This window comes from Hypanus sabinus, chromosome 17, assembly GCF_030144855.1.
Source record: "Hypanus sabinus isolate sHypSab1 chromosome 17, sHypSab1.hap1, whole genome shotgun sequence".
Lineage (NCBI taxonomy): Eukaryota > Metazoa > Chordata > Chondrichthyes > Myliobatiformes > Dasyatidae > Hypanus > Hypanus sabinus.
Window position 1 is genome coordinate 38,775,371 of NC_082722.1, and position 14,966 is coordinate 38,790,336.

The window sequence follows — 14,966 nt, forward strand, 5'->3', positions numbered from 1 at the left end:
TATGCTATAAACTTCTACCCTCAATTCACTGTATTCTTGCTGGAATTATACAATGTACAAATTAACAGAACTATTTCAGATTAGATCAGACTCATCTCCCACTGCTAAACATAGGAGTTTATGACATGATAGAGTGACAACTATAAAAGAACTCTGTTCCCCATTATCTAGCTTATTGAGAAATTTCCAAAAATGATGTTAAGGGCTGATGGATCTATTTGAGAAATTATTTCTGCTGATTAGAGAATGAATGATGTCTATCCTTACCAGACATCTCTCTATCACATACTTCACTTTTCCCTGCAACATTCCTGAAATGTCATCACCTCTCACTTTATCTGAAAATTTTTGTTTGAATTCCTCCAATTCTGATCTCATTTTATCCCTGAAAAGGCTCTGAAGGGAAATATAAATGACATCTTGCTTTATAAGAAAACTGATCTATCCCTGCACATCTTCCTCAAACTACCTGTGGCCATTGACAAAATTGACCACAGCACATTATGTCATTGCCTCTCCACGACTGTCAGGCCAGATTTGACAACTTGTTGCCTGTTCCATTCCGAGATTTCCGATTTAAAATGGAGAACCAGCTGCGATAGTTTCAATCTGCTTCTAAAATTATTATTTCTGACTTACTCCACAATCTATAATTGACCTTTCCTACTTCTCATCTTTCAGCTTTATCTTAAAATGCAACATCTATTTCTGCACGTATGCTAATGACACCTTTCCATAAACTCTCATGACTCTTTACCGTATCTGAAATTCCTGGTAGCTTTCCTCACACTCAGTATTGTTGGGACAGATATTTTCCCAACAATCAGAATGTCCAAAGCTGTCATTTTAAGCTCCCATAGCAAAATTTATCCCATGGCCATCAACATCAACTTAATGCCTGATAACTACCTGAAACAGATTATTCATTACTACAACCAACCTTTCCCTTTATGCTCTATATTCACACGGGGTAATCTAAAATAAACGTTTGGATTAACAGCACTTCACTTACACATTGCCTATACCTATTTACCTATAATTGCAATGTCCATTTTTAAAAAATATTCCACCATGGCATTATTCCCACCAAACCTGTACCATTTCCTCCATCCCTATTACATTCTAAGACTGGAGCACTTTCAGATTCTAACCCTTGAATTTAATCTGTTCACCACACACAGTAAAACTTGCAGCTGCTGAGATATTGGCTCATTCGATTTCCTCTCCTGAACCTTTTGGCCTCTTTCTTTCAGGATGACCTTAAAACTTCTGTTTGTCTGCCAAGAAATGTGACTCAGGTAACTTTGTTTAATAATACTACTATGAAGCACTTAGTGCAAGGAGCTTAGTAATGGAAATCTACAGTTGAATAGTTTGGAGATTATCAGGGAAAGTGGGAACTGATGTTGAATCAGTTAATATGACTTTAATGGATTGATTAAGGGAAATGAGGCAAAGGCACATTCACATCACTGACAGCCATGAAGTCACTGAATACAGAATAGACCAGAGGTGGTGAGTGACCAAAGCTTATTCCAATGTGGATCTCAGCCTACAACAGTCATGTTGCAACTCTACAAATCTCTGGTGAGACCGCACTTAAGAGTATTGTGTTCAGTTCTGGTCACCTCATTATAGGAAGGATGTGGAAGCTATGGAGAGGGTGCAGAGGAGATTTACCAGGATGTTGCCTGGTTTGGAGAACAAGTCATATGAAGCAAGGTTAGCAAAACTGGGACTTTTCTCTCTGGAGTGTAGAAGAATGAGAGCAGACTTGATAGAGGTCTGCAAGATTATGAGAGGCATAGATAGAATGGATAGTCAGTACCTGTTTCCCAGGGTACCAATAGCAAACACCAGAGGGCATATGTACAAAATTAAGGGAGGGAAGTTTAGGGGAGACATCAGGGGTAAGTTTTTTCACACACAGGATTGTGAGTGCCTGGAATGACTTGCTAGGGATGGTGGTGGAGGCTATAACATTAAGGGTATTTAAGAGCCTCTTGGACAGGCACATGGATGAAAGAAAACTGGAGGGTTATGGGGTAGTGTGGGTTTAGTACATGTTTTAGGATTATACGGGTTGGCACAACATGGAGGGCTGAAGGGCCTGTACTGTGCTGTAGTGTTCTATGGTCCAAACATTCCAAAGAACTGAGTTGGGAGGCAATGACCCCAGTTACTGCATTCTGTGGCCTCACAGATGATCATTTTCAGAAGCTCCACACTGCAATACTGTTTGAAGTGCCTCAGGTTTATCATCACTATCATCCAGTTCCTTTTGATTCATATATTCTCTCTCTCTCTCTCTCCCTCCCTCCCTCCCTCCCTCCCTCCCTCCCCCTCCCCCTCCCCCCCTCCCCCCCTTCTCTCTCTCTCTCTCTCTCTCTCTCTCTCTCGCTCTCGCTCTCGCTCTCTCTCTCTCTCTCTCTCTCTCTCTCTCTCTCTCGCTCTCGCTCTCGCTCTCTCTCTCTCGCTCTCTCTCTCTCTCTCTCCAGTAGCTATGATTAAACAATGATAGTGGCTGATTTTTCTCCATCTATCTAGAAAGTCCCACCATTGTGCAGACTAAAGATTCTGCATGTGGCTTTCTTAGTCTATACATCAAAATTCCACATTGCTAGTTCAGGTACTAGCCTTTAGAAGAACTTCTATTACAATTATGATATTGAGCGGCAATTGCTTTCAAATGAAATGTATTTGTCTTTGCCTTTGTGGTCTACAAAGTATGTACTTCATCAGAAAGGCATGGAAAAACTATGTTAAACAGATCTACTTCCAGAGAAGGTCCTTTATATGTCAGTCCACATTAGTTGAATTCAGATCCAACCTGAAGGTTAGGTCTACTATAACATAACAGCCTCTGAGGCCAGTAATGATCAGCATGGGCACTGCTTCGAATTCCTGAGTTTTAACAGGTCAAAGGTTTAGTAGCAGCTGGCCAGTGCTAATGTCGGAGTGCCAAGATCAATATCCTAGAGCAGGAATATTGCCAATCCTCAATGCCAGCCAGCTGGAAATAGACCTGTGAAAATGTATCGTCCAAGAGTTCTTTTCCCACTTAAGATCTAATCCTGTAGTCTCCAGAAGGTTATTTAGAGACTTATCCAAATAGGAACAGCTTTTCCCTGCAAGTACTGAACTTCTAATTGGCTATTTAAGAACAGTTCTATTAAAAGGAAAAAAAATTAGCTTTATTTGTCACATGAACATCAAACAGACTGAAATGCATCATTTCATTTGAGGACTTCACCCAGATTTGTTTGAAGAAATCCCTGCCCAATTATCATCAGCATATAACCTGGAGCATCAGAGGCCCCAACATACTAGACCATTGTGTTGGACTAAGATAAAGAATGCCTACTGTTCCATGCCCAGGCCACAGTTCAGGAAATCTGACCACTTGACTGTCCTTCTCCTACCTGCATACAGGTAGAGGCTAAAAAGCAAAGCTCCAGAGTGTGGTGAACTACATATACCTGTCTGGACACGCCCTCTGCTGACTGCTCCTGTGGCTCCTCCCACAGACCCCGGTATAAAGGCGATTGAGGTCTGAGCCCGGCCTCTCTGTCTCCAGGATCTTGTGTGGTGGTCAACCACTGCTTGTTCTTTCTTCCAGTCAATAAAAGCCGATATCTCGCCTTCACGTCTCAGAGAGAGTTATTGATGGTGCATCACAGAGATTAGAACAAAAAGGTGACTGCGGGAGGAGTGGCTATGGGATTGCTTCAAATCGGTGGACTGGGCCAGGTTCAAGAACTCATCTATGGATTTGAATGAATAAACCATGGTTGTCATGAACTTCATAAAGACAGTTGTAGATGAATGTATCCCCAGAAAATTATTCAGAATCTTCCCCAACCAGAAGCCCTGGATTACCATGAGATCTGCACTCTGCTGAGGGCCAGACTGGAGACATTCAAGTCTGGTGACTAGGAAAGTTACAAGAGATCTAGGTATGATCTCTGGAAAGCCATCTCATGGGTGAAGTGACAATTCTGGTCTAAACTTGAACCAACGAAGGATGTTCTACAGTTGTGGCAAGGTTTGAATACTATCACCTCTTATAAAGTTCAATCAAGGCAACAACAGGGCTTTGCTTCCAGATGAGTTCAATGGCCTATATTAGTGGTCACCAACCCGTCGATCGCGATTGACTGGTCAATCTTTGAGACTTTCCTAGTAGATGCCCAAAAAAAAAGAAACTTAAATACACAAATACTGTTGATAGATTGTTTCTGGGTTTCGGGGTTTTAGTTCCGTTCTTTCTGCCCAGTTTGCATGCGTGTAGTTCCCCGCCACGCACTACAGTGTACTTCAGTGGTCCCCAACCACCGGGCCGCGAGGAAACGATATGAGTCAGCTGCACCTTTCCTCATTCCCTGTCACACCCACTGTAGAACTTGAATACACGCAACGTCATCAGTTGCCCAAACACAGTGATACCCTCGCGCGGGGGATCACTGGTTGGCCTCGGGTAACCGGCCGCTCCGTGTGGCCGGCGAGAAGTGCCAATGCTACCGGCATGGAGCGCGGACAGATGTGTGCCGCCTCTAAACCTATTTAGCACACTGAATGTTCGTGGGAAACCCAGTGCTAAAATATTCACTGACAACCTAATTCGGGTTCAGGGTTCCATAAGTATCAGAGCAGCTAACTGAATGCGATCGACTGAAAGTCATCCCTCTGTCGGCTGACAGATCCTACAGGGGGCGGGGGGGGGGGGGGGGATATGCTCCCTGTCGCACTGCTCGCTTGGTCAGTCGGTCACTCTCTCTGGACTGCGACCGCCACGGCCCTGGTATAGGAACTGCCACACCTGGCCAAGGCGGAGGGTGGGCGGGAGTTTGTCTAATGAGGCAATGAAGCCCTCAAAACTGCTTCGGTACCTTGAGTCCAAGCGCCCTGCACTTAAAGACAAACCCGTTGAGTTTTATCAGCAGAAAAAACGTGAGCAAGCGGGACAGAAGCTAAGTGCTGAGAGCCACGAAGACTAAATTGCGGAATAGAGTGGACATAAGGAACCTGCTTCGAGTATCGCTGTATTCCCGTTGTGTTTAACACCCCCCCGCCCACCCCCACCGCACCATCAGCCGGTCCGCAAGAATATTGTCAATATTAAACCAGCCCGCGCTACAAATAAGGGTGGTGACCCCTGGTGTTCATGCATTATTTCTACTTCCAGGTTGCGGGGTTTTACTTCCAGTCTTTTCTGCCCCAGTGCGCATGCGTGTAACTGATCGATTTGTGGTTGATCTTACCTTTCACTAAGGCCGAGGTAGGGGATCTAGGGCTTAAACCGTTTGGTGACCATTAGCTTATATGCTCATTATGATCATTAAAACACAGAGCAACTTTTACAAACTCCCCACATTCCCGATGATCCTGCGATTTCAGCCTGAGGCTGACACACAAACAGTCATCAGGAGAGTAAATCGACAAAAAGTATCCTGTCCAGACAGGGTATCCGGCCAAGTACTAACGACCTTCACTCAAACCATTGTCCAAGAAGGACATGGTAACCTGCCCCAATCACTGTTGTCCAGATGCACTTACACCCACAGTGAAGACGTGTTTCGAGAGGGTGATGATAAAACACATCAACTCCTGCCTGAGAAGCAACATGGATCTACTCCAATTCGCCTATTAGTGCAGCAGGTCCGCAGCAGATGCCATTTCACTGTTGCCTCACTCAACCCTGGAACACCTGGGCAGCAAAAATGCTTACATCAGAATGTTCTTTATTGACTGCAACTCAGCATACAATACGATCAATCCCTCAAAACTAATCAGAAGCTTCAAGATCATGGCTGCAACACCTCCTTGTGCAATTGGATCCTTGATTTCCTCACTTGCAGAACCCAGGCAACAACATCTCTTCCACAGTCTCCATCAGCGCAGGTGCACCACAAGGCTGTGTGCTTAGCCCCCAGCTCTACTTGCTTTACACTTATGATGATGTGGCTAAGCACAGCTCCAATATCGCATTCATGTTTGCTGACAACCCCATTGTCACAGGCCGAAACAAAGGTAGTGACCAATCAGCATATAGGAGGGAGATGGAAAATCTGGCTAACAACCTCTTACTCAGTGTCAGCAAGACATCAGCTGATTATTGATTTTAGGAGGAACAAACCATAGTCCATGAGCCAGTCTTCATTGGAGGATCAGAGGAGGAGAGGGTCAGCAACTTTGAATTCCTTGGTGTTACCATTTTGCAGGACCTGTCCTGTGCCCAGCACGTAAGTGCAAGCACAAAGCACAACAGCATCTCTACTTCCTTAGCAGTTTGCAAAGATTTGGCGTGACATCAAAAATTGATGAACTTCTCTAATTGTGTGGTGGAGACTATGTTGACTGGATGCATCACAGCCTGGTATGGAAACTTGAACAGAAATTCCTGTAAAAGGTAACGATTTGGCCCAGTCCATCAAGGGCAAAGCCCTCCCCACCATTGAGAACATTTTCACACAGCATTATTGCAAGAAAGCAGCATCCATCATTGTGCAGCCCCACCACCCAGCTCATGCTCTTTTCTCACTGCTGCCATCAGGAAAAAGGTACCGGAGCCTCAGGACTCACACCACCAGGTGCAGGAACAATTATTACCCCTCAACCAACAGGCTCTTTAGTCAAAGAGGATAACTTCACTCAACCTCACTTGCCCCGTCACTGAAATGTCATATAACCTATGGACTCACTTTCAAGAACTCTTTATCTCATGTTCTCAACATTTATTGCTTAATTTATTATTGTCATTTCTTTTTGTATTTACACATCTTTTGCATACACTCTTTGAATGCCCAAGTTGGTGCAGTCTTTCATTGATTCTATATGGCTAATTCTTATGGATTACTGAGTATGCCCACAAGAAAATGAATCTCTGGGTTGTATATGGTGAAATATTTGTACTTCTATAATAAATTCTCTTTGAACTTTGAATCAAGTCAATCAGCAAGGATAAGCCTGGGCAAGGGTGAACATACTTCCAGCACTAACACAATGACTGCAAATCAATAACCCTAAACTGTACATTTTTAGAATGTGTGAGGACCATGGCACCCAGAGAAAACCCATGCAGTCATGGGAGAACGTAGATACCCCTTACAAACAGCAGGGGGAATCAAAACCTGATCTTAAGACTGGTGAGTAATGTGTTGTGCTCACCTCCACACCACATGCTGCAATAAACACTAAAACATATTTTATGATTATATATCAATAACTAGCAGGGTATTTTAGATTGATCATACACAATAATAACTCCATGTAACTACCACTGTTGACACATCTACATTTTTCTCTATGATTTACACTAAGGTGCATCATCTAAAGAGGAAAATACAATGTATTTGGCACGCAGGTGTGCTGACGAACAAGGATATTACTCACGCATGTAAGACTCCAGTCATCACTTAATACACACCATCATGATATGATTCTTACTCACACAATGCTTTAACAGCTTCTTGAGTATTGCAACTTAGTTTATGGTGCGACTCTGATGGTAATTCTCAGTTTTATTTATGGTTAGCAGGAGTTGGCCATGTCCAAAATTTTGTTCAAGAGATGGTAAATGTATGCATACTAATACCCAAGATACAGTAGTGGAGAAAATTGTTAATTCAGAAGCCTTCAGTCCAAATATTAGTGAAGTTTGAAAGCAAGTTCACCAAATTACACCTCCCATAGCCTATAACTAGGCTACTTGTTTGATGAATATCCTTAAAATATATCTATTAATTTTGTAAATTGCTGATGCTTGACATAGTCAAGAAAAAATGTGAGCCAAAGACATAAATAACAGATTCACTATATTTTCTTATTATTGTAAGCTTCCTTATAAAGTAACATCTGAAAGATAATCTGATGTTTCCTTTTGCAGTGTTTCATTTTGTAATAGAAGTTAACTCCTATTGTCCATGAGGTGTATAGAAAGTGTTTTAAAATAAAATCAGTAACAGTAAAATTTCATGTCACTTGGAGTATAGATGGATGTACGGAAGGAATCCACCCTTAATATGTCCAGGCTTGCCTAGGAGTCGCAAGGGATCTTTTGGGAAATATTAGTAAGTTCACATGCCTTTATGTCTTTCAGTCAGACAATTCAGAGGATTCTCAGATTTCCTTTGGAATTCTAGCTCTTCTAACTTTAATTCATCCATCATTCAGCTGACTCAGGCCCAAGCTCTGCAACTCCAATATATCAATCTGTCTGAGATTTCCACAAAGGAAGCACAGCGCCAAGTGAAGAAAGGGCACATCATCCTCTGACTGGACACTTTACAGTCTTTCGAACCTAGCAATGAGTTCAACAATCTGAAAAAATCAGCATTTTCATTTCAAATTTCCAGTGTCTATGCTTTATCTCTCAGGGGGCTTCTGTCCTGCTTCTCCCATTTACATTTGTTCTGCTTTTCCCAATTACTCTTACAACAAATTGACCCTTTGTCCGCTTAAATACAAGCAGAAGATGCTGCAAATATCTGGGCAGGCAACATCTGTGGAAGGAAGTGTAATGTTAGTGTGCTGTCTTTACGACAGTTATTCAGTTTATAATATTTTCGCTTAGTAATTCATTCAATAGTATTTTCTAGTTAGAATTAGAAGTGTTTAAAGTATATTCATTGCATGTAAAATATATCGGCATGCGATGACGTCACATCCGGTTTCGCCGCGTCTTGTGGGAAAATACCGGTTTGAAATTAGCGCGAGGGTGGGGGCTTACCACGAGGCTCACCTGAGCAGAAATTGTTTGCAGGCATGAGAAATCACAGTGAGAGCAACGCTGTAAGTTAATAGATAATCGATATATTGAACTAAGATGTTAATGCCGATCCTGTTAGAAGTAACGACGGTAGATAATGTTTATGCTTTCGTTAGTTAAAGAGTCGCGGATAGTTTGCATGGAAGTGTATTTAAAGTAGTCAATGGAGCAGGTAAACTCTCCCTGTATACTGCACCTTAGTGTAATGTAGTTATAGTCACCTTTGCAAGTATTTACACTTGAAATGTGATATTAAGGAAGGAACAAATACTGTATCAATCTTGTATTGTTTTATCAACAGTTTTCACCATATGTTAATGTGAAGAGTGAACAGTAAATGGTTAATCTTACTGCGATCTGGTTCTTATTAACTGGTTTATCTCGACGTTAAATTCGACGTTATCAGTTACACGCGAAGGAGAACGTTACAGTTAGTCTTACTGGTTGAGAATATTTCATTTGTCTTGATAAAAGAACATCAACTTGAAATGTTAAACATGTTTCTCTCTCCACCAATGCTGATTGCCCCACTGAATATTTGCAGCTTGTGACAATTTCTCCTCTCAGGCTTCCAACTGGGAACAGGTATTGATTTTAACCGTTGTTTCAATGACAAACTCTGCCATCTTCATCATGGATGATCCCAGGGAATGTCTAGTCCGGTGGTATTTATATCCTCGTCGTCTGTTCCTTCCGATTGATTAGTCCACAACCAATCAAGTTTCTGCTTTCCCACCTTTGTTACAATTGAATTCCATTTCTTATTTATAGAAACTATTGTCTTTGTTAAAATTCTTTTCCTTTAGTTTTATTTCAATGGCTTCCTTTGCCATGTGGTCCCAAAGGCCATTGGTATGACACAATAGTTTTGTGCCATCAAAGTCAGTCCTATGGCCACTGCAAGAATTTTAACAAAATCAAAAAGTCACACTCTAAGTAAAGAACTGGAATCTCTCTGGGGTATATAAAGGACCCAATGATACCACTCCAAGAAAGAAGCAAAGGCAGGTGGTGTGGGATAGAGGAAGATGTGTAGTATTTTCCCCAACATATTATCTCACCATCTTGAATTGTACTTCATCATAAATCTGTTTGTAGAAACAACAGTATAGAAATTGATGCCTCTATTTCTTATGCTACACAAGAGCATTGGCTATAAAGGGGTTTGTGATATTCTGAAAAGGATATGGAATGAGTCACATTAATACAGGTCTCCCATGTATTCTTTTAAATTATTCAGAATTACTTTGAATAAAGAATAGTATCTTTGTTCTTTAAGATTCTGCCTTGACAGAATTAAAGGGGACTCATTTTACATCTCAAGTGATAGTATGGAAGAGACATTATTGTTACAGCTGTCTCACACTCCCTGGATTTATTTATATTGAAGTTTCACATTATTGGGCAAAATCTAAATTAGCCATAGCACATCAACTGTCCTGATGCAATATTTTGTTGTCATAGTTCAGTATGAAGTACTGAAGTTAGAATATGTATCTTTAGCATTTAGAATTTATCTTAAAAATGAAACAGATAACAAATTTGCTTTTTCCCTTTCCAGATTATAAATTGGATAATGTGTGAGTGAATGCAGTTATAAAATATTCATAAAGATAAAATGTCTTCAATTACTCACATTTCCCTCCAGTTTCCAGCACAGTAAAACCACCAAGATCTTTGACTCATACATGTTACACATTGTTAAGCAGACATAACTCACTTCAAATTTCAATTGTTTCTTCATGCCAGTCTGTCCAGCCCCCTTTTCCATCTTCTTCTCATTTGCACTGACGAAGCCATCCGTAGTCTCTGGAGGCAGGGCAACTTCAAATGACAAAATCAAAGATTGCATTAGTAGTCAGGTTCATTCCAAGAGATCATTTCAATAGATACATTCAACAGCAGTAATGTACATTTATGCATTTTACATAAACCTGATAAAAATATAAATACTAATTAGAAATGCTAATATCCAAAATATAAAACTACTGCAAAACATAGCAAAATATGCTAAGAATCAAATGTCAAGAGATTATCATAGAAAACTCAAAAGAAATAAATGTCCCACTTGTGTCTCACAATGCAACAAATATATCACCCTAACCAATACTCCAATTCCTCACATATTTTTTGGGTCTTTCATTAAAAGTACCCTTTCATCATCTGCACAATGCAGACAGTATAAAGAATATTCCAACAACTTTTTGAAGTTCCATAATTACTTCAATTAGATTTAGATCAAGTGTCGAGTCCTGAATTCAGCACTCCAAATGATTTGACAGTATACATAGAAACACAAAATCACTTCAAGAAAACAATGGCTTCACCAAGACTAACAAGCCTTCCAGATGATTTTTCTAAACTTTGATCTGCAGAATCTTACAAGACCTTACCACCGCAATATAATTCCTGCTGTTCTAAAAGATTAGATTTTCTCAACTTAAATCATTTGCAATATTTTGCATTTTAAAATAAATATACATTTACTTTTCCCATTATTTATTAATTGATTACATTTCAGCATGTTGCTTAAAAAAGCAGCTGGCTCAAATATTCAAGTGTATTCTATAGTATTGTTAACTATACAGCGCTGAACATCATTGACAGAATCTAGAAGGCAGCCCCTGAATACCCGTAAATTTCAATGGTACTGTTGTGACAATGTTTACCAAGTCCTGAAACGAGTCTCCTAAACAGTAGATTTTATATTTCATCTGTGATCTAAAGTTAAGAAATTAAAGCTTAAAGGTCTCTGATTCTCCAGCAAAGAGATCTAGATACTTACTGTTCATCAATAATTCACTCCTGAACCCACAAGTGACTGCTTTACTTCTTAAATGTAGTTAATCCATTCTTTCACTCTCTAATTTCCTTACAGAAAAAAATTCGGGCATTATATTTTCTTATAAGTCACAAGATTGATCAATGGATTTATTATTGCAGTCTGGGGGACCATTAGGATTAACAACAGCACTAAAGGGAAAGTCCAAGTGGCACTAATGCATCAAGTAAGCAACTTCAATGTCATTTAAACAATTCTGTAAACAATCTTAAAAGTTGTCAACAAATACATGTTTGCCACTGTAAACTGATTCGTTTTTCCACACCATTCTCACACTGCTAAGACAGCACTCATTCCAGGATACAATTTGACATATACCAAAATCTTCCATTACCTCACCCAAAGGGCAAGACCTCACATGCTATTGGATAGTACAGCAGAAACCCTGGCTGACTTCTGTCTTCCCTAGTCCAAGGACATGGATTAGGGAGATTTGTATATAAATAGATCCACATTCTTGCTCATATAATAGCACATGAAGAGCCAAAGAGCTTTGTCCAAATCCTTTTATTGAATTTTAGATACCTGTATTCTCTTGAAGAATGTAATATTGCCATCATAATTATTTATATTAAAATATTTAAACAATCTAGTTTAGTACTCTTTTTGTTTACTTGATAACATAAGCACTATTTTGCTTTATCTGTCGGAATTACAACAAAAATGATTAGGAGGGGTCACTGAGCATCCAACTTCAGCTGGGCCCTATCTATTTCCCCAACCAATATTCATCACTAAAGCAAGTTTCAATAGTCTTTCTCAGGGAAAGAGAATTGAAAACTGGAGAGGATAGGGAGGGAGGGAAAAGATTTTAAAAGTGACCTGAGAAGCAGCTTCCTCACACAGAGGGTGGTCAGTAGATACAATAATATCATTTAAACTTTGACAGGCACATGAGAATGTTTGAAGGGATAAGGTCTAAATAGGATTGATCTAGATGGGGAAATTGGCCAGCATGGACAACTTGAGCCAAATGCTCTGTTTCTGTGCTGTAGTATTCTATCACACTGTGCAACTAGTGATGAATTACATTCAAAAGTGAGCTCTTCACAGGTTATCAAGATCTTTGACAATCACCATTAAGTCCAGAAGTTCCCACTTCACATCATCTGCTCCAGTCTGATCAGGGTGAGGCAGTGTAAAGGAGTCAGTTCTATCACGCATTTATCTTGACTTGCCCAAGCAGCTGCATGTAGTAAGGTAGTATGGAAGTTAACATCCGACACATGGTAATTGTGTGTGTGAGTCACACAGTTAATCACTTGGTGATTAATCTCCCCTACAACAATACATTACTCAGGAAAATAAATGAAACTGCAGTTGTTGGAATTCATTTAAGAATCTCAGGGTGGTATGCGGTGACATATATGCCATCAGCATCATTATATGCTGTGTTATATGATATAGATGATTATGGTCTCATGATTATGGTCTTCTACAGAAGTGCTTTGCCATTGCCTCTTTAAGGCTGTGTCTTTGCAAGACCCGGCTTATACAACAATCCACCATCTGCTCCCATGGCTTCAAGTGACCCTGAGTGTGGAATTCTGGAATCTGCAGTTTCTTATGTCTCCAATGAATCTGATCTCTCATTGTCTCCTTTATCAAGCATATGATCCTTTCTCATCCAGTTTCTTTAAGATGCATCCCAAAGAGTCAGTATTCTTGTTCCTTGTCGCTTGATCCATCATAGCAAAACTCCATACAGATGCTGTGTATTAAAGTGAAGGAAGTAATGTGCTTCCCTAGTAGCTTTGATCTGAATTAATTGTAACCACAAAAACATAGGAGCAGAATTAGGCCATTCTCTGTCATGGTTCACTCACAGATAACCAGCCAGGATTTGGTTCAGCTTCCCACAACGCAGAGCTTGCTGAAGTTCCATTCAAGAAGTTTTTGTTGTGCCATGCCAAAGTCCCATTCTTTTGGTAAGCGATGCCTAGGAGCTCTCTAATGCTCTTCACTAATCTTCAGCGATGTCGGTAACATTTAAAGTGAACGGCACACTCCATTATTTTCTGCGAATGGACAGGACTTCCCATTCATCAAGCACACCTTGAGCTTTTCTGCTCCCACAGAAATTTGCAGAGAAAATTCAAGTTGTTAGCAAGGCCACGGGAACTCTAGCAATTAGACATAATATAGTGGAATTTGCAGTGCACTCGACCCAAAAACCTGTTATGCACAGAATCAGATGTTGAGATGAGAGGAAGCACACATTAGTCAGAATATTCATATTTCCCCTAACAGTCCAAGTTAATCTGAGGTGAGGAACTGAGCACCAGAGACACCTGTCTTAAGTCTTCAACTGATTCAGCCCAACGATCTGTTGGGATTAGCACTACAACTCTATCACCAAGAACATTTTTCACTGAAATTGCTGCTAGAACTGCACTATTGATACAACACTTAGCAGGTTGCTAGACAAGTTTGAAGGTTTCGGTGATGGCTTGCTGATTATATACTGAGTACAATACAATTTGAAGGTAAGCCAGTCAGTTGCTTTATTGTTTCAGCTTTATTGTGGGATCAGGACTGCCAAATGGCCACTTCACACAACTCTCCTGATCACAGCAGGTGGTATAATGAGGAGATTGAGAGTGTTGATGAGTTACAGCTTGTAATGTAACAAATATACAGGACCGTTCCATCTTGAAATCCCCAGATATGTTTGGGAGCTCTTTCTTCCCACTAATATTTTGCAATGAGGTATCCCAGGATTAACATGTTGCTTCCAAACTATAGGGTCTTCACGAAGAAGTAAAAAGGAAAATCCGTGATGAGCTGCAGAGAATCAAGCAAACCTTGCCGACTGGAATGAATCCAGGTTAACGTAAGCACAGCTTAGCTTTTATCATCTCGATCTGGTTCTGATTTGCTACAGGCTCAATTATGCAGGGTGGTCTAGAAAGGCAATATCTGGCTTTAGCAATAGCGAACAATTGTGCTCTAATGAACAGTCTTCAATAATTTAATTATTATACAGTAGAAATATTTGAATTTACATAATAGTCATTACTTACTTTCTATGAATAATTTATCAGAAATAATGCCTATTATGCAAAGCACAAGAAAAAGAGATTTAATTTTGGTAACCTGCCAACAGATTGAACAATTTTGTCAGTTGAAAGCTGAAGCAGATGAATTAGACACACCCTTAATTTAATAGATCTCCAACTGCAATCATTGGCTAGTAAGACCGATAAGCTCTGTGGCAGCTTACTGGGGTGAAGTTTCAGTTCATTTCATTGTGTATGACCTTAAAGTAAAATCCTAATTATTGTGCCACAGTATTAATCATCCTTCTTATTCAACGTATGCATTTACAAACCCAAAACTTCAATATAGTTCATTAAA

The 14,966-nt window shown here is 40.2% G+C and overlaps 1 protein-coding gene across 2 annotated transcripts in view; it reads right to left on the reverse strand.

Annotated features, from left to right (window-relative positions):
* The window catches only part of nkd1 (NKD inhibitor of WNT signaling pathway 1), a 94,760-nt gene that overhangs the window by 15,504 nt on the left and 64,290 nt on the right, over positions 1 to 14,966 (reverse strand). For both annotated transcript variants that reach the window (XM_059992876.1, XM_059992875.1), the window contains exon 5: positions 10,488 to 10,591. In XM_059992876.1, the coding sequence (XP_059848859.1) occupies positions 10,488 to 10,591 (104 nt within the window). The remainder of the gene's footprint in view (positions 1 to 10,487; positions 10,592 to 14,966) is intronic.